Here is a 21,075-nt window from a genome sequence, read left to right as displayed (position 1 = left end):
AGCTTATCTATGCTTCACATATAAAAATATATTTTTCTTAAACCTATATTACAAGCTCATTGTAAATTTAATTATTTTGATTAACTCATATGATTGGTAGTAATCGAATAATTGGCTCAATTCTGCTGCTTTTTTATTAAATTGCTGACAAACAATCTTTTTAATTAATAATAAAAACCAAAAAATTTAGAAAAGTCCTAAAATTTGTGAAAAATATCAAGAAAAAAAAAATATTAAAGCAATAAATTAATATATTATCTTCCTCACACAAATCACCAAATCAACTCCTCACACTGCTAACTAAACTAGACAAAAGTAAATATCTTCAAATTACAAAATATCCGATAAATCAGCGAAGCATTTACCTTACCTTATCCATTAATCATGCTTATGAATATAGAATATCTTAATAGCCACATAGCATAGCAAATTTTCTTCATTTTTATATTTCTAAATAAAATCAGTCACTTAGATTTTTTACTGGCAAAATAACTATGATGCTATAACTTGCTGAAAATTTTTTTATACACAATAAATATGAGCACAGAAATTTGATAATAGAAAATATAATTTTAATCCATTTTTTAAATTTATAAAGTGCAATACATCTAGAGTCAAAACAATTACGCCTCATCATATGGCCATTTCCCCGTTTATACTTCAGCTTCAAGCAGATATTTCTAAGACATGAATCTAATTCTCGAACGTAGTGAAGAGGGTGGAGCTATTTATTTAGGAAATTTAGAAGCAGCTAGTAACGTAGAGTATTTAAAGCGTCACAATATTGGAGCTGTCCTTACAGTTGCTGGAGGTACAGGCTTACGCTATAATATCCATGACATTCCTATGCATGAAATTATTAATGCTGATGATGCTCTTTATTAGGACTTATCTCAATACTTCAGTAGAATGATTAACTTTATTGAAAATGCTCGCCAAAGAACAAATATTTTGATACATTGCTATGCTGGTATTTCTCGTTCAGTCACTGCACTAGTTGCTTATTTAATGCAAAAGAAAGGATGGGCTTATGAGCGTACACTTTCATTCGTTCGTTCTAAAAGAAGCATAGCAAATCCCAATCCATCATTTGTCAGACAGCTAAAGAAGTATGAAGGTTAACTCAAATTATACTCAAGAGGCTTAAGTTCATCAAATAGTCACTAAGATGTTTTGTTCGGTCATTCAACCACCCCAACTGCTGCAAATAGGACAAGGTAAGTTATTGATGAGCTCTTTGATACTCCCAATAAAAGGGCTGCAAGTAGCTATGGATCAAGAAACTCTGTTTAGAACTCTTACTAAACCTCATATCCTCAAGCCAAAAGTCATATAAATTCAATTTATTCAACTTCTTCAAGTATGAGTACAACCCTAACTTCTCACCAATAACCTTCCGTTAGCAGAGTTTTGTTTAATACTCCATAAACTTATACACCCTCCTACGCAAAGTACTCTTCTACACCTTCACCTATATTCTCATCTGCCAACAAAAATAATTTATATTTAAGCAGAGTAGCTTCTTAGACTCATTCTCGTCCTTTTTACTCTAAGATGATTTATTGAAGCGTCTGATCAGCTGAAACAGCAAACAAAGGAATTAGATAGAAAAAAGAAATAATAGAAATAATACAAATCTGATTATTTTGTTTGTCTAAATTCTTTAAAAAATCCAAAATTTTCTAAAAACCTATCCATAAACTAAAGACTAACTAACTAACAAATAAATAAATATTACTTTTTCGAGATTATTATAAATAGATTGCTCTTTAATTAACATCACATAATTAAAATTAGCAATCAGTCAATCAATTATTACATTCTACTTTAATATAATAAATAAATAAAAAGTCAGCAAAACTATATGATTATTGCTATTTTTGATGAGTTTTCACCTTAAAATATTAATCATTCATATAGGCTGAAATTCTTTATATAAATAATATAATTGTTATTGCCAAGTGTATCTTTTTATCTATATTAGTTAATTTTTAAAGAATTTCTCTAATGTATTTTCATTAAAAAATAATTCTATTACAATTATTTACAAACAAAAATAAACCATTTAAATTTGAAATGATTAATGTAAAAAAAAAGATTTTAAATAAACTCTCATAATTTCTTATTCATAGACATGATTTGTTAAAAAGTGTAATTAATCTATTGAATTATTTAATATTATCTTTAAAATAATTTACTAAATACTTAAAATTTAAACAAATTATATATCAAAATCATTATATAAATGAATAAGTAAATTATTAATATAAATTCTTATCATTTTGTTACATAAATAAATTTTATTAAGTAAGCCAATTAATTATTAGGTTTTTTAATAATAGTTTAGTCAAAGAGTTAAGATAACATATTGTAACATCAATCGTATAGTGTTTTCAAATTAAGAAACATCACTTATACTGTATTTCTGCTCTACTCCGCTTATTATATATATGATAATTCTTAAATAAATGGAGAAGAAAGTAGAAGTAAAAAATCGCTTAAGGATATTTTTTCTTTATTCATGTATTCGTCTTCTAAAGAAATTAAAAATTAACAAGCATTTTCTTTTAAATTTTTATTTTTTTCTATAACTGCAATTGAGTGTATGAGTGTATCTATCAAGAAAAAGAATTCATTTTTTGATAGGTATTACTTTTTGTTTGCATCAAAAATATAAAAAAACATCTCCAGTTTTTCTTTAACATCTCCTCTAGTAACTATACTCATGCAGCATAAAAATTCTCTTTTTTTTAAAAAATTTAAATTAATCAAAATTGATAAAAATCAAATAAAATATTTAAATTTTAGCATTTATTTTTTAAAAACCCAAGTATTACTTTTGATTTATTTATAATATTGGTGCTTTTCAAAAATAATTAATATTTAAAAATTAAAAAAATTTTTACCTAAAATCTAAAACACCTCCTTCTACTTCTATAAATAATTCAAATATCTTTTAAAGCTACTCGTTTTTTATAATGATTTTATGTTCAGCTTAATATTCTTGATTAAATTTTATCATTAAATTCACAAATTCTTGTTTACTTATTCCTCTTTTTTAAAATTTTTTTGATTCTGACTTTGGTCTAGTCATTTCGGTTTCTTTTGGAGGAGAATTTGATTCTTCTACATTTTGATTTTCTTATTGTTAATCTTAGGGATATTTAGTTTCTAATAATTTATTGAATTGTTTTTAAATTTATTTTATTTCATCAATTGAGAACTTAGTTATTTTTTTAAGTTAATAATGAATATTCGAGTTATCTTTTGTCCATTTATCACTAAATTCTTAATAAAATTATTCCATAAGTGCTATTCTTTTTTCTTCACAAATTGAAAAATTCATTTTTGCTTTCAACTCATCATATGTAGTGTTTCTCAAAATAGCATCACTTACATTAGGATTTTTAAAATAGTCTAAAATATGTTCCTTATTAATCTAAATCATAGAAATGATGCACCTCTCAAATGGGATTATCTAATATATAAATTTAAGTTAATTTTTTAATAATTTATATTTATTTTATAGAGTAAAATATTACAGAGTTTTCCATAAACATTAAGTCCCATACATGAAAAACACAGGTGACATTTAATGTATTTATTAGAAGAGTGAGCAAGTAGTTTGGACATTGCATTTCTAAAAATGTTTGAAAGTGATTTATTTCATCCTAGTCTTCAAAATAAGAAGGAATAAGGTTTCTCAAAACATAACACTCTGCCATAAATCCTATTAATCCGGATCCTTTTCCGTTCTTTTAGTAGTATTTATCAGGAAGTATATTATCAATAAGATGGCAGTATAATTGAAATGCGACTTCTTCATTGGTAAAGCAAAGCAAAACAACAGCTAAATAATTCATTCCTTAGCAATATCCTAAATATGGATATTTTACAACTAAAGCAATTAAAACATTTTTAATATTCTGTCTGACTGATTCTACACTTTAACCTTCTTATAACTATTCAATAAATTATCTGCTTGAGTAATTGAAAACTTAACTATCACTTCTTCCCTGTTTATTAAACAATAAAATTAATAAAATAATTGATTCTCAACACAATTTAGTAAACAATTTAAATGTTTATTAAATAAATAAATAACTAAAATAATGTAATAGTAAATTACTAAATCAACATCTTTTGTAATTATTTCTATTTCAGATTCGTAATTTTCTTTATTTTTAGCATATTATTCTAGGTATTCGTAGTAACTAAATGACTAAAAGGCTGTTTTCTTTTTTCTATTTTAATTTTTAAATAAGTTTAATTTTATAAAACTTGGTAGATAAAGAAAAATCATGCATAAAATTTTACTCAAGCTGATAAAGATTAATTGAATTGCGCCATCTTTCTGAAATGTAACTATTCTGATTCCAGCACAAATCATTCTATTTTTATAAATTTTAACCATGGATTTATTTTAATAGTAAGACTATTTACACATTTGATAATTTTAATTTAAATATCAAGTTCTCTGTGACAAATATTGCAGATTCTATGGGGTTCGTTTGGTTTAACATCATATCCTGGTATCTAAAGTTATATGATAATAATTTTAAGTATTTTAGATCTTAAATTAATATCAAAATTATGTTTATTTTAATTACTATTGCTTTTTAAGATCCGCAATCTGCACAGACGAATCTCAGACATCTTTTACATTTATGAATTCTCTTTAATTTGCTATTTAATTATTAAATATTTTATTTTCTTATGTTAGTAAAAATATATTACAAAAATGATAGATTTTTTTTGCAAATCTCGCAATTCTAAGCATCATAACCTTTGTTAATAGTTTTATTTATTATCTTTCTAAACATGATTTTTATTAAAAATGTAAAATTGTTATTATATTAATTAAATTGTTTTCACTTTCAATAGATACTTATTTATAAGAATAAATAGATAGAATATTTGAAACTAGTTAGTCGTCTGATAAGTAAATTTAGGCAAAAAGAACTGATGTAAATTATTCAATATATTTAGTTATTAAAATAGATACTTCAAAAAAAGCTGCCTAATAAAAATTCAGAAAATCAACCTGATATATATCTTAGATTAGCTATTGTAATTTAATAATAAGAAAAAACTTAAATTGTATGTAGATAATATTACTCATAAATTCATAATTAAAGATAGACAATTTCAATACACCTAAAACACACCATCAGATAATAAGCTTAATTTTAAAAATTTAAATTCGTTTTTAGAGCAAGATATTTTTTATAAAAGAAAACATGCAGATTATTTTTTGCATATTTGCTATTTCTATTTAATGAAATCACTTTTCTTTTTTTAAGAAACTCTTGCTAATGAAAGTAAAAATAATTCTTATTGAGAAAATTGAATCATAAAAAATATTTATGATATATGATTAAAAAGGAATTTTTAGATATAAATTCTTAATAAAAATAATTTTCACATAAAATATACATACATTAAATTTTATCATCAAACTTATAAAATTAAATTTTCCTATTTTTAGAAGTTTGTTTGTAATAAATAAGTTTAAAAGTTGCTTAAAATTCAATGAGTAACTGAAATAGGGTCCCAGCATGTATGTAAGTTTTCATCAAGCTAATTCATTTATTCTAATTCTTAAGGACTTAAGGCAAAATCTAGAATATCTATGTTTTCTTAAATACGCTATGGGGTTTTTGATTTAGGGATAATTACCATATTATTTTAAAGAGCCCATCTTAAGATTACCTATGCTACAGTTTTTTTGTACTTTTAAGCAAGTTAATTAATTAATGGATGCTTCATCACTTTTTCATGCTATCTGGCAAGAGGACTATATGCTTCTACTAAAATACCATTCTTTTAGCAAAATTCTATTGTTTTTTTATTGAAACATAGAGGGTGAATTTCAAACTAATTCATTTCTGGTTTGAATTCACTTTTTTCAATTAAATGCTGGAGATGGTTAATATTAAAGTTACTGACTCCAATATGTTTAATTACACCTGCTTTTCTCAACTCTATAAGGGCCTTCCATGTTTCGAGACGAATTTGGGCGTTTTTAGGGTCATTTGGAGGCAATTTGCTAACTCCTGGCCAATGGATTAAAACACAATCTAGATATTTAATATTTAAGCGAGTAAGCATATCTTAAACAGCTTTTTTGGCCTATTCATAACCTTATTCACCAGGACTTATTTTAGAAGTGATAAATAAGTCTTCACGTTTAATTCCATAAGCAGGATTGTGTATAACCTTTGCTATATCTTATTCATTTCTATAAACGCTAGCAGTATCAATATGAGTATATCCAATCTTAAGTGCTTCTGTTACTCCTATGATGCAGTCATTCTAACGTAGCTCATAAGTACCGTAGCCGATCTAAGGAATGCTGCCTCCTTCACGGAAATTTAAAATAGGGACTTTAACTTTACCTAATTTAATTTATTGAGTTTCCATTTTTATTGAATGAATAAGAAATCTTGAAATAAAATGCATTAATTAATTATTTATATTATTTTAAAACAAACAATAGAGCTTTTATAGTAAATCTGAATAAAAAGCAAGTATAAATTAGTTCTATTTGATTCTTCTATATTTATTAAAATGGCTCTAGTAACAAAATTGAATTTATTCCAGAAATTTTCTAAGTTGTAAGTTTTTTAGCAAATTCAATTAACTTTTTAAAAGAAAGTTTTTGATTTTTACATATCATAAATCAAATTTAATAAAAATAATCTAAAGATATTATCAATTTAATCATTTTAGATATTATTGAAAAATATAAAATATAAATAATTATTTATGGTGATTAATAAATAATACAATTTATTTTTAAATTGATTGGTTAATACAGAATCTATTAATTCAATATAAACAAATAGAAAATAAAAGAACGTATTAATCTTCTCATAAAATCACCACAAATTTAATTAAATTATTACCATAAATTAAAAAAATTTTTTGTTACAAGAGATGGATTGCTTAATATAATTATCAAAATAAGATATCCATCCACACATAAATAATAGACAAAAAGATTACTAAAATAACAAGCATAATCTCAACTTTGATAATAAGCAATCAAATAGATATTTAAGGATATACTTTAATATTAACTTAGTTTATTATTAATATCTAGATATACTGAGTAAAATAAAATAAGAAAAATAATTAATAAAGTATGTATTTAAAATCTAAATACAATTTTCATATTATATAAAATTTATTATTTTTATTTAAAATTAAATATAGAATATTTCTATTTTATTCTATACTCTTAATTTCAAATTCAATCAAAACATTTATTTTTTTTAAAAATTATAAAATTTGAATTTTTCTCTAGTATTTATAGGAACTAATAAAATTGGTTTCATTCTATAAATTGTAATTTACAATTTTATTTTTTAATTTCATAACAAAAAATGAATTTAATTTTTTTTTTTTGCAAAATAATTCTATATCAAATAGTATTTGAAATATTGATGTCTCTTTTACACTTATCTATTTTGAAATTAAAAGTGGTTGGAATATAATATAAAGACAATTATTTTGTTTTCTTACAAATTAAATAATATAGTAATTAATAAAATGAAATAATTTAGAATTTAAGATGTCATGGCAATTAAATCATTATTTAGTTAAAGATATAAATATAAAATACAGATAAATTATTCAATTAAACAATAATATTAATGTTTTTAAATTATTAATTTTAATGATTCGTAAAGATAGGCTGATATTTATCTTTAAGCTTTATTTGCCTCAATGATAATTTTGATTAATTTAGGAAGAAATTCTAATTTTATAAATTATGTTTTTATATTTGAGCTTAGAACTCTTTATCAATAGAGAAATGTCTTCAATAGTTTGCAAAACGTTCATAAAGGGATTATCCTGAGTTTTTCTTTCTGCAACATAAGCAAAAAGCGAGAATAGCGTTTATCAAGAGATAAGCACCAACAATTAAACCTACAATATAGGCAACTCTACCATAGCTTTGAACAAAATCTTAGAACTTTTCTTTGCAAGTATCATTATCAGGTATACCATTGTTAATATCACTGAAGAAATAAATATTAGCTGGCTTTTTACACATACCAGTACAGTCAAAAGAATCTTCCAAGGATTATAACCAATTAGCTTAGTTTTTAACATCAGAGTTTGAAAAGACAGTCTTGTAATCTTAGCAATCTTGGACTTTTACAGATCCATTATCTTGCATGAAAGGAACCATTTATATGTAATTTTTAGTAATATAGCTTTTTACTTCAGTGTTTGTAACTTTACAGGGACATCTTTAAGTGCAGAACAATGAAAAAGCACTGTTGTAAGCTTCTTAACCATAATAGAAAATTTCAGTTCCATTACTTCCTTTATCTTAGCAGGTACTGTCTTTGATATCAGTAAAGTGAGAATCTGTCAAACCTAAGAATATAAAGCCTGCGACAAGGAAAAATAAGGCAAGGATGATGCTAAGTATTTAGAAAATGAAAATGCAGCATTTGTTTTGTTTTCTACCTCCACAGATACCTGCAATAGAGGCAAGTAAGAGGAAAACTGAGCCAGCAATCAAAAGAGCAATTAAAGTTTTATTCCAATCAAAACTAGAATTAGACCAGACACTTTTATTTTTTACTCCTATATAGATACCAAATGCTAATGCTGCAATACTGATTACTAAATTGATGTATGAAGTCCAAGAAATGTATACTTGTAAGCAAGACTTCTTCTAATTGGGTTCATTAATAGGGTGATACATTTTAATGAAATTATTTGTTGATTACTATTTTCTTTAAAATAAATCAAATTTACTTAATTTTTAATTTTTCTAATTATTATTGTTACTATTAACAAAATATGCAAGTTAAAAACAACTATTTATCTTTGTCAACTTTTATCTATATTAATTAATTTATTTACATTCATATTTTTACTTCACCTTTCTTTAAATTAGTTGAGAATTAATATTTAATTTTTTCCACACATGAGAATGTAAATATTTTTTTTCTGCTAAGGATATCAAAATCACATTAGAGAGTTATTTTTAAAATTTCAATCTTAAATATGCACCTTATCAGAAATAATGGTAAATTACCATTGAGTATACAATGAATTTCATTATATTTTAATTATTTGAACTATATTTGTTTTACACAATCATTATATCATACTGAAGTCTTAATTTTGGTCTTTTTTTTTTACCTATAAATTTAATTTTGTTTAACTTCAATTTATCAAATTAATATCTTTTTTTAGATAAATTGAACTTTAATATCAATATTTAATTTTAGTAAATAGGTAAATTAAAAATGTTAATTCAAATTTTTATCTAAACTAATCATTTTCTATATGTTATTCCTTTTTAATTAAATATGTATTGCCTTTAACTTATTATTTAATTTTAATTTTAAAAAGTTTTTCTGATCAAGCCAATCTGCTATCTTATCAAAAATTATTATAGATAATTATAAAATAGCCCTATTAAATAAAAGAATTAATCTATCTTTAGAATTTAAGTATCAGAACTATTTAATCAAAATGTATTTTTTGTTCATATTAGTACTCCTATTTTTAAATAAAATGAAATAATGTGTAAGTCAATTACAAATTATTTAGGTAAAATAAACAATTATATTAATTATTAAAATTAGTCAATAGCTGAAATTATTATAAATAAATAATTTTAAGAAAAAAAAAAATTGGTTATTACTATTTGGAAAGTAAGAATTTGTCTCGTAAATATACATTTATATAGATTTGAGTAACTAAATATATATTTTAATTAATTAAAAAAGAAAAAGTTTTAAAAAAATGTAGGTTGATTTTATGTAATTAATTTCTTGTTTTTTGACTATACATATTTTTAAATAACTTTTATTTTTAATTAAATAAAAAAACATGATTAGTAAATCAAATATATAAATACAAATAATTATTTTTGTAAATGAAAATAAGCTAATTTTTTTTGAATCCTACCTATAAATAAACGAATAATTAAAAAATAGTAATGTTATTGATTTAAAAAAATTTAAGGATTTTACTCAGACAAAATTTAAAAAAATTAATTATAAGAATATTTTTTTCAAACATTTCATTTTTTTCATTCAAAATTATATAAAAATGTAAAAACCCTCATTAACTTAAAAACATTTGAAGGAAATTGGAATAAAGATATTTGCTATGAAATAATAAAAATAAAATTATAAAATAATGCTCAAAGATTATTTAAGCAACAAAAGTGGATGCTTGTTGAAGACAAAGACCCTAAACATAAGGTTCTATCTACAATAAAAGAGAGAAATTAAGGATCCAGTTACTCTAAGACTGGACATCTCGCAGTCCATATCTTAATCCAGTAGAAAATATCTTGAATTGAAAAAAAGCAATAAAGAGTAGAGATGCTTATTTCATTCAATTATGAATGATTCCCAAAAAATTCTTTTTTTGCCTAAAATATTTTTAAAAATGTGTAAAAAAAATATAAGAAATAGCATTAAATATTACTTGTTAAAATTCCTAAAAGAATGAATGAAAGAATGACATGAACAAAATTAATTTAAAAACATAAAAATTAAATACCTCAATCTAAGCCAACACAGTTAGCAGTATTTTAATTTAGTGATTATATCTATGTAAGATTATATTTAATAAATTTTATAAATATATTCTATAATATTTACATTTTAAATTTATTTTATTTTGTTAGTTGTTAAACATTAGACTTATTCTTTTTTATATATTTATTTAATTTAATTTTTATTTTATTATTTATGCCAGCTTTATCTTCAAATTTATCAATATAACTTAATTTCTACAAACCACTACATTTTAAATAGTTTGGCTTTATTCTATATTTGTTTTAAATTAATTTTATAAAAATAATGCTTTTAGAAACTAATAATTAATTAATTTATTTTACCTTATTTTATTTTAATTTTTTTATTAAATTTTTATTTTATATATTTATATATTATATATATATATTTTTAGAATTACTAAAAAATATTTAATATTTCAATTCAATAGCATTATAATGCTTCTGCAAGCTTTCCTTTAGCTTTATGACTAATTTTTCTAGCACAATTTAATACCTATTCACTTTAACATTAAGTAAAAGCTTCTTTGTCAGTATATTTACTACAAGATTGATATTAGTTTGTCTAACATACTTTAAATTCTTCAAAGTATTCCATGTTTTCATTAATGCATTAAGTATCTTAGCCTGCAAAACATTTCTTGGTGTAGACGTCACTTTCAGCACATTTTGACAAATAATCATAAATGTTACATTATTCTTTTTGGCATCTTATTTCACTAGACAAATTGGTATTTTTAACATTTTAAAAAATGTTGATGAAATTTGTTGGATCATTCATATAATTCTAGGTAACAATACTAGCTTCTTCTATGCAGTCTTATTATGAGAGGCATTTATACTAGTAATCGAAGCATTTTTAGATGGCACACAGAGATAAATCAAAGCCAGTTTAGTGGTTAGATAATTAAAAGGTATGCTTATTCAAAAACCCATTAACTATAAGCATACAAACTCCTAAAGTAATTAGAGTATATTTATTCATTTTTTTTCTAGTTTTTTAAATGTTTTGTTTTTTATTTTTTTACAAAATCAGATATGACTTAAAATATCTAGTTCTTAATGTATTTTTTATAAATGTAAATAAAATATCTTTTATAAATATCTAATAATTTTTTTGTTTATAACTTTAATTTAATAAAAATAAACTTGCTCGAATTGAGAGGATAAAAATATAAATGAGTTTATAATAATTTGAATAGATATTTATATTTCAAATATATAAATTATTGTGGTGTAATTAGTTCTTAATTTCAGCAAAAACAAGACATAAAGCATATCTGCTTCAAGATTTTACAAAAAGAATTATTTAAAATAAAAAGAAGTAAGCAATTTATACTCAGTATTTTCAAATTTTTAATCTTTTAAATATTATTATATTTTATTAATATTGTAAGTAATTATTAATAAATTTTGTAAAATTAAATTAAATTTATTATTAAGCAAGCTATCAAGTATTTTGATCGAATTTAAAAGTATTACTTTTTAAAGTTTGAATCGTATAAATACTTCTAGCAGTAAACAAGATAACATCTATATATTTAACGATTATATTGAAAATTTCTAAATTTCTTCACTTCTTATAAGCATATAAAATATATAATAGATAAATTGAGCAACATTCTACTAATATATTAGAGTTAAATGCCTTTTTAATTTTTTAATCTTTTTTTGTGAAAAAATTTATTTTCAAAATTTTTCCTCCTTATCCAAAAACAATCCTTATAGGCTAGTACCTACAATATTTGTAATTTATTTAAAGCGAACCTATAACTTATTAGCTTATAAATATGAAAGAATTTATAAAAACAAATTTAATTTATTATAAAATTTGCTTTTTGCTCAAACCTAAATTTTTAAAGGATACACATAAATTTCTTTTTATTAATTTACTGTTAATCTTATAAAATGTTGTCTTTGTTTTAATTTGTAAAGAATAAATCACAAATTAAAAATAATATCATCAAAAAAATATTTAATATTATTAAAAATTTAAAGTAAATCAAATTATTTTAATCTTTTTTCTATTTATTTTTTATAAATAATCAAAATAGCTTATAATCAACCTTTAAATTTGACAAATTTATATCATTTAAAATTAATTTTTAATACCAGATACTATTAAATTCTGATAAGAAAAATAGTTTTTTATTTTTAAAATTTACATAAGCTACAAATTTTTAAATAATTTAACTTGAGATACATTTGTATAAACTATTTATGATAGTCTTAATTTGTTAAAAACCTTTTATTTGACGAATTTAATTTTTTTAAATTTCTTAATTCTTATTTTCATAAACTCTTTACATGCTTTATTAAAGATAAGTATTTGATTTCCTCAAAAAATACAAGTTAAAAGTCTCACTTACCATTAAAAAGTAGATTTTTTAATTAAATTATTAATTATGATGAAGAAGAAAACTAAAACGCCATTCCTATTTTGATAAATTTATTATTTTTATAGTTTAAAAAATTCATTTAAAAAAATAATCTTATTTTTTCTAACTTTTTAAAAAATAAAGAAGAAATTAATATAAAACTTGATTTATTATCAAAATTTTAATTGGAGATTTGAGAAACATACCAGTTATTATAGAGGCATTAAATTTTAATTAAAAATTGTTCTACTATTTAACATTAATTTTTACTGAATTAAATATTAATTTACAGTCTCATACTAAATTTATATTCTTTTCAATAAATATCTATTCATTTATTTATTTTATTAATTTAAAACTTATATAATTTAATTAATAAAAAATAATATTTAAGAATTGAAAAAAATCTTTCATAAAAAACTTAAAAAATAAATAAAATACACTAATAAAAGAGTATAAAGAGATTCTAAAATAAATATTTTTTGTACTATTCATTTATTTTAGTTCTTTAAAATAGTCTTAATTATATTTATTAAAAGTATTATCAGTGATATCATCATAGTAGCTTAATTAGTTATAGCAATATATTTGGTAATATTATAGAAAATAAGTACTACAAAAGATATTCTGTGTAATTTAAGTCATGGTAGATAAAAGCAAATTTTAATTCATAAAAAAGTCTCTAATATCAATCGCTAGATGATATTTATGTATTTTATTTTAATTAGCCATCTTTTAGCTTTTTAATTAAGAAGATTTTTCAAGAAAATAATTCAATAGAATGCAAAGCGTTCATAAATACTAACTCCTTATCTCTTATCCCTACAACATAGACAAAAGGCAAGAATAGCATTTACTAAGAGGTAAGATCCAACAACAAAACCTACTACATAAGCAACTTTACCATAGCTAGAAACAAAGTTCTAAAATTTTACTCTGCAAGTTTCTGTATCAGGGATACCACGGTTAATATTACTAAAGAAGTAAATATTTAATGGCTTAGTGCACATACCTGTACAATCGAATGTATCTTCCAAAGATTCAACCCAGTCGACTGAATCATTAACATCTGAATCTGAGAAATATTTTTTGAAATCATCACAATCTTAAACTTTAGTTTTTCCATTAACATTATCAATAATGTAATCAGTATCTTCCAAATATTCCTTTACATCTTCATCAGTTACCTTACAAGGACACTATTCGCTACAGAATAGTTCATTAGCCTAATCATAAGCTTCTTAACTGTATTTGAAGATGTCGTTCTTAGATTAACAGTTAGTGTCTTTAATATCAAAAACATGAGAATCAGTCATACCTAAAAACACAAAAGCTACGATAAGGAATGAGAAAGAAAGAGCGATGCTAAAAATTTAGAAAAAGAAAATGCAACATTTATTTTTCTTTCTGCCTCCAATAATACCAGCAATAGAAGTGAAGAAGAGTAAAATAGAACCAACTACTAAAAGGAAAACAAGAGCCTTATTCCAATCAAAGCTAGATTTAGACCATAAATCTTTTTTTCTAATTCCTTCATAAGCTCCAAAGGCTAAAGCAGCGATACTAATGAGTAAATTTATGTAGGAGGTCCAAGAAATATAAATTTGAATACAAGATTTCTTCTGTTAAGGTTCAAAAATTGGTTGATACATTTATTTTGATTTTTTTTAATTTCTTTCTTTTTTATTTTAATTTTTATTCACTTTTTAGAAATTAAAATCAAAAACAGCTATTTAAAGCTAGTATTATAAATTTTGCTAAAATTAATTAAATGAATGGTAACCAAATTATTTTAACTCTTTTAAAAAGCTATTAAAATTGTTAATTATCTCCAAATTATAACTAAACATTTAAAAATATTGTTGTATTAACTAAATTTTATTCTAATTAATTAATGAATTTTATAAACTTTGGTAATTTACCTTATTTCTACTTCTAAAGAAAACTTCTACTTTAATTTGTATGCTATATTAATATCCATACCTAAATAATCAAATTAGCTCTCATTCTTTATTATAAATTTAACCTTAAGTTAAAAAATATTTCTCTACATAAGAGTTTTTAATACTTCACTAAATCAAATTTTGATAGATAAATATTTAATAATAAAAAATTAAATAGAATAAATAGCTGATAATATTTATTTAGTTCTCATAAATTATATTTTAAAAATCATTTTAAGGTATATCCCAATTCTTTAATAATAACTGCTTTTTCCCTCCTTATTAAAAAATTCAAATTTTTAGAAAAAAGATCTATTTAAAAATTTCTATTTTATAAAGTACTATTTTTATAATTAAAATAGACTAATACGCTATATTAATATGGAAATAAATATTAAAAAATAAATAATATTTCTTTTAAATTTATAAAAATTTGCAATATTTTAATAATATGAATTAACAAAATCTTAAAATGATATAAATTTAAATTAATTTAACCATGATATTAACAGATTATTGAGTTAAAATAATGCTTTATTTTATTAAATTACTTTTTAATCAAAAAAATTATTAGCTACTATAAAATAAACAAACAAAAAATTAAATTATTAATATATGTATTCTTTTGAAAAATATTTATGAAAATACTTTTTAAGATAGTAATTTTTTAAAATCTAGTTATTGAGATATTTTTGAGAAGCTTAATTCTCAGGAAAATACTAAAAACTTTATAACAAAAATGTAATAAAATATTATGTTTTGATAAATACTTAATAAAGTTAGACTTTATGCAACAATTATAAATATTCTAAATTGATAGTCTAAAAGTTAAAATCTGTTTTAATTACTATAAGATTAAAGAAATTGGTTCATAATCACTGTTACAAATAAATTAGTTTTGTTGATATAAATTAAATTTAAATGACATAAGAAAATGATTTTTTATTTTTTAAGTTTTCAGTAAAATTAAAATTATTTTATTCAACAATAAAAAATATGTGAAAAATAATTAATTTCATCAAAATTTAATTTATTCTTCAAAATAGTTGCTCTTTATTACATGAAAAATTTTTCAAAAATATAGAAGAATTTATATCCAAGATAATATTTTATTAGAAAATTAAAATATTTAAATAGCTTTATATTTCGACTTTTTAAATGGATTATTTTTAATTAATTTTATTATGAAAAATAGGAAAATGGTTTATTTAGAGTTTAAAAAAGTTGAATAAAATTTATTAATTTGCGATTGAATAAATTTTGCACAATTATAAAAACAAATTTTAAATGTTTTAAATAACTGAATTTAATTTTGATGAAAAAATGGTTTTTAAAATTTATTTTATTTTTTTTACCTTTTATATTTATTTGTTTCTTGATTATGTTTGAATTATTTTTTAATATATATTATATTATTTTATTTATTATCTGATTTGCGTCATTTTAAATATTTTATATTATATTGATATGAATTCAGCTATAAAGAAATTATATTAATTTCCTTTTTCTTTTGACTATTATTAATTTTTAAATTAATTTAATTTATTTATTATTTACCTGCCCTATAACTGTTCAATCTAAAATTTTATTGTTAATCAAACAAAATAGTAACTTAAAGATTTTACTTATATTAATCTATTTGAATAAATTGCTAAATACATTGACCTCCAACCGCTCACAAAGAATATTAATATTTTTTGTTATTTTGTTTTGCAGAAAATCATGATTTATATTTATTTATATATCCTAATAAATCTAAAAATGCTTTTTATTTTTTTATTTTTTTGGTATTTAAGTAAATGGTGAAAAATATGGAAAATAATTTAAAAATTATTCTGAAAATAAAATTTAAAAAAGAAAGGATTGCGTTGTGTATTTTTTGTATTCATATTATTCATATTAGTTAGTAAGAAAGGTTTTGGATTAATAAGAAAAGAGGGAAAAATAAATATGAGAAACTATGATTTAAAGGAAAAAGGAAAATTAATAATAGCTTGATTGATAAGAAAAGGCAAATAATTTTAAATTTTGAATAATATATTATTCGTATCAAATTTTATTTATTTGAAAGAAATTAAGAGTAAAGGAAAATAGAGATCTTAATAATTCAAATATTTTATTACTTTTATTTTGAAATTAAGTTATTACTAAATTATTAGATAAATTCATTTCCTCCCATCCTTCGTTTGAAATGAATGATAAAAGAAAGGGGTAGGGAATTATAATTAAAATCTAAAGATAAACAATTTATGTAAGGAATATTAAGATAATAATTTTTTTAGAAAATAATAAATATTGTATAAAGTTTTGGGTAACAAGAAAAAAAATTAATTAACATCTATTTTAATTTGATGAATACAAAAGAAACTTAAAATAATTTAAAGGTAGAAACAATATCATCTTAAAGCTTACCAGATGATGATTAAAACGATTAAGAAGGTTAAAATATTGAAGGACCTAACGACCAAGACTCACAGGATAACATCAACAACAAAAATTAAATTTCAAACTAAAACTAAGATGAATCCAACATAAAATTTTAATGCAAATGTGGAAAGTCTTATTCAAGGAACGCCAGTTTATTTAACCATATTCGTATAAAGCACGAAAACAAAATAACTGAGTGGAAGATATTTGAAGGTATGAGAAAATAGGGTAGACCTAAAAAGGATTAACAAACATGTCCATAAGGTATGAATGGAGTTACTGGACAAGAATAAATAGATTTGCATGGTTTAAAGTTGCAAAGCAAGAAGGAGATATCCCAAGAGATGATCAATGGCAAGAAGTATTATGAGAATGCTAAAGGTAATGAATCATTGTCTAAAGTGAAATTCAATGATGAAATGAACTAAAAACTTTCCATCGAGAAGAGGATATATTAATAAATGCAAGCAGCTGCCACAAATCCATTTCCCTTTTACTTTTAGCATCTATATAACCCCGCTGCAGCCACTGCAGGTCACTACTACTAAGACAAATTTGCACTTGCTGAGTAACATTAGATGTGGCAGTAGAGGTAATATGCTTTGTTTTTGTAAAACTTACAAGAAGAAAAGCCTCGCCATTCCCTCTCTATGGACATAATAATAAGATTTAAAGATATATTAGTAGATGCAAATGATGAGCCACTTACTGAAAAGGAAGAAGTCGAGCATCTAATCAAGCTATTTAACTACCAGACATCTCTCTTCTCCAAGTATAAGATTGATTATGATTCTTATAGAGGTTAATTTGAATGCCTTTACACTTTTTTAAGATACTGGATGAAGTTCATTAAGCGCGAAAAGATAGATGATACATTCAAAGAATATATAACTTTCTAGTTCGCAAAAATACTTAAGATCAACATTGATTAATCTGCAGTCATGGAACGCTTATAAAAGATATACGATGAATTTGAAAAAAAATCTAAAGGTACCGCATAATAAAATGGATAGTAAAAGTAAGCCTAATAATCAACTGTAGCTGCTACATAAGCAAATTAATCTGCAACAGCTGCATCAAATGCTACTTCTGGTAATAATGCCGCATCATCTTAATAGCCTTCATCTCCTAGCGAGTCATAAGAGTTACCTCAAGGCTTCCCTATTCACCCTCCATATTCTCATCTTTATCCTTAGTATCCTAAGTTTTACCCACCTTCTCATTACCCTCCTCTCCCTAACTTGTAAGCCCCATTAATGAATCATCTTAATTTCCCTATTCCACCTGAGGGAATGTATCCCCCAGGATTGTAATACCCACATAGCGAAAACGACCCTACCTTCCATTTGTATGGAAAGCAAGCATATTAATATCTTCGCCCTCCATAGCCTACCATACCTTATCCAGCATATCTCGACGGCGTAGCAGCAAGTTTTTCTAAAGGAGTAGGCAACTCAGCAGCTGCATAAAAAGGATAAGGAAGTTTTCCAAGCAATCTACAAATAAATGATAAAAAACACGCTACTGAGCCATAGAAAGAATCAAAGTGAGTGAAGAAATAAAGCAAGCAACAAAACATTTTATATTTTGAAAAAGAACTTATTCTACTTAAAAATAATGCGCCATATATAAAGTATTCAAAAAGAAAAATTAATAAATAAATTATGATTTTTTTTTTTAATTTTTGAGCGAAAACAAAAAATCTATCTCTAAATAGTTAGTGTAAATTATAATCTATTTATCTAAATATAAAAATCATCTCATCTTAAAATTAATAACTAAAATATGATGAAAGACACAAATGGTGTTGTCTATCAACAAATAAAAAATAAATCAATATATCAACCAATCTATCTATAAGTCTATCTTCCTAAAGATTTAAAGAGTTATCATAAATTAATTTTAATAAATAGTTAATTTATTTTTGACTGTTTCTATTTATGTATTTGTAGCTATTTTCTAAAACGATTTTAAAAAATCCTAATTTTATATTTCACTTTTTTTTTTTTTTACTTACGCACTTTGTTCCCTTCTAAGCATAAAATTATATTCTTTTCACTTGCGACTTCACTTTGGTATATAAACTATATTTGTATTTATTTATGAAATTAATTAAAACTTCTTGCGTATTTGATAATATTTGAATTGTAAATTATAGACAAATCAACAATAATTGTAGTAATAATAATTATTATCATGATTATTAAAACAAAAGATTATATATATATTGTTTATTAAAAAAAAAGATTTTTTTTTTTAGAGGCTGAACCAAAATTAATTGCTTTATTTTCTTAATTTATTTTTTTTTCTTTCTTCGTTTATTTCTCCCTTTTCTTCTTTTTTGTGCAAAGCTCTAAAGTATTATTTTAATCATTATTTTCATTAAAACAAATAAAATTTCTTCCGATCCTAATTATTATTATTTTTTATCATTTTTAAATAATTTTTCTAACTTCACAATCTCATTAAGTTCGATTCTAATTATTATAAATAAAGAAAACAAAGGTTTCTTAAAAATATCAATGCACTTACAATAGAACTCAAAGAATGTTTGTCCTGAAAAATCATTTAAATTAGTTCTATAAAATTTATATAGGCTTACACATTTTATAAAGATTAATTATTCATTATTTTCAAATAACATTTTATTAATTATATTTTAAAACCAATTTCATTTTCTTTGTCTTACTTACACTTTTTTGATTAGATAAGTTATTCTCACTTACTAATACTGTGTAGCTTTTATAACATAAAAAGTGATTTGAAAGAAATTGCTTTTATGTTAAAAGATATGTACATTTTCATTTTAATTTATTTATTATAATTTATAATATCAAACGCAGGATACCTTATTAGATTCAGGCAGGCTTTACATACAAATATGCATAAAGCTTGAACATATTTAAAAATCTTACTATACACACCCATATAATAAATTAATTTTTATATCCTTTTTATAGGAAAAAATTCTTTATCTAAATTTAATAATATCAATAAATCCGTTTACACTGAGATACTTTTGCATTATTTAACAAAATAAATCCAATCTTCTATAAAAGAGTTTACTTAATCTAAAAAATATTGATTTTCACATAAAGCACTCCTGAAATTTATACTTTCGTAAAATCTAACTAACTAATATTTTTTTTCACTCGATTAACAAATTTGCAAATAAAAAAGAAACCAAATCAAATCAATATATAGGGGTGAGCAAAAAATCAATTTAATTGAAATTCAGATGGTAATAATAAGATTTTTACTTTTAATAAATAAAAAATTATAAACTCACCACAAATACTAGCTGCTGCTAAAGTTTTTGTACTAAAATCATTTGAACTTTAAAGAACAAAATATTCATTCAAATTAAAATATTTTTTTTCCCCACCCGATAAATATTTTAATTCATATAAAAATCTTTTAATTTTAATATTTTCCATATCTTTTCCATTTTAAGTATTTTAAACTTTTAGAACAAAGAAATTTCTTTTCAAACCAATTTAAGTAGTACTTGATATCTATAAAAAAATGAAATCTTAAGGATATTCTTTTATTAATTCAATAACATACATACATAGTTTATTTTAAATTTCTTTTATTAAGAATTTATAAGCAATTGATGAAACTAATTAATTGGGGTTGGGGTTGGGGTTGGGGTTGGGGTTGGGGTTGGGGTTGGGGTTGGGGTTGGGGTTGGGGTTGGGGTTGGGGTTGGGGTTGGGGTTGGGGTTGGGGTTGGGGTTGGGGTTGGGGTTGGGGGTTGGGGTTG

At 22.5% G+C, this 21,075-nt stretch overlaps 7 protein-coding genes across 7 annotated transcripts; 3 read left to right on the top strand and 4 right to left on the bottom strand. All coding sequences in view use genetic code 6, as the record gives it.

Annotated features, from left to right (window-relative positions):
• Positions 1–89: 89 nt before the first annotated feature.
• TTHERM_00697520 (dual specificity protein phosphatase) lies at positions 90–1,566 on the top strand (the record flags this gene model as incomplete). Its single annotated transcript, XM_001025659.3, has 2 exons — positions 90–315; positions 599–1,566. 2 exons carry the CDS (start codon positions 90–92, stop codon positions 1,564–1,566), a joined length of 1,194 nt encoding a protein of 397 aa, XP_001025659.2.
• An 810-nt stretch (positions 1,567–2,376) lies between these two features.
• TTHERM_00697530 (Rab-GTPase-TBC domain protein) lies at positions 2,377–4,823 on the bottom strand (the record flags this gene model as incomplete). The annotated part of the gene is made up of 8 exons (XM_001025660.3): positions 2,377–2,743; positions 2,907–3,478; positions 3,543–4,016; positions 4,130–4,244; positions 4,318–4,391; positions 4,444–4,536; positions 4,611–4,686; positions 4,738–4,823. 8 exons carry the CDS (start codon positions 4,821–4,823, stop codon positions 2,377–2,379), a joined length of 1,857 nt encoding a protein of 618 aa, XP_001025660.3.
• Positions 4,824–5,760: 937 nt separating this feature from the next.
• TTHERM_000697529 (transmembrane protein, putative) lies at positions 5,761–6,432 on the top strand (the record flags this gene model as incomplete). The annotated part of the gene is made up of 1 exon (XM_012800465.1): positions 5,761–6,432. The coding sequence occupies one exon, from the start codon at positions 5,761–5,763 to the stop codon at positions 6,430–6,432; it is 672 nt and encodes a 223-aa protein (XP_012655919.1).
• A 1,393-nt stretch (positions 6,433–7,825) lies between these two features.
• TTHERM_00697550 (tetraspanin family protein) lies at positions 7,826–8,725 on the bottom strand (the record flags this gene model as incomplete). Its single annotated transcript, XM_001025662.3, has 1 exon — positions 7,826–8,725. One exon carries the CDS (start codon positions 8,723–8,725, stop codon positions 7,826–7,828), a length of 900 nt encoding a protein of 299 aa, XP_001025662.1.
• Positions 8,726–10,985: 2,260 nt separating this feature from the next.
• On the bottom strand, positions 10,986–11,546 carry TTHERM_00697570 (hypothetical protein; the record flags this gene model as incomplete). Its single annotated transcript, XM_001025664.1, has 1 exon — positions 10,986–11,546. One exon carries the CDS (start codon positions 11,544–11,546, stop codon positions 10,986–10,988), a length of 561 nt encoding a protein of 186 aa, XP_001025664.1.
• Positions 11,547–13,712: 2,166 nt separating this feature from the next.
• Positions 13,713–14,591, bottom strand: TTHERM_00697580 (tetraspanin family protein; the record flags this gene model as incomplete). Its single annotated transcript, XM_001025665.1, has 1 exon — positions 13,713–14,591. The coding sequence occupies one exon, from the start codon at positions 14,589–14,591 to the stop codon at positions 13,713–13,715; it is 879 nt and encodes a 292-aa protein (XP_001025665.1).
• A 2,486-nt stretch (positions 14,592–17,077) lies between these two features.
• TTHERM_00697600 (zinc finger, C2H2 type family protein) lies at positions 17,078–18,859 on the top strand (the record flags this gene model as incomplete). The annotated part of the gene is made up of 1 exon (XM_001025667.2): positions 17,078–18,859. The coding sequence occupies one exon, from the start codon at positions 17,078–17,080 to the stop codon at positions 18,857–18,859; it is 1,782 nt and encodes a 593-aa protein (XP_001025667.2).
• Between the last annotated feature and the right edge of the window lie 2,216 nt (positions 18,860–21,075).

The sequence above is a fragment of the Tetrahymena thermophila genome (genome assembly GCF_000189635.1).
Source record: "Tetrahymena thermophila SB210 genomic scaffold scf_8254187, whole genome shotgun sequence".
Taxonomy (NCBI): domain Eukaryota; phylum Ciliophora; class Oligohymenophorea; order Hymenostomatida; family Tetrahymenidae; genus Tetrahymena; species Tetrahymena thermophila.
This window is presented reverse-complemented; position numbering and strand designations above follow the sequence as displayed.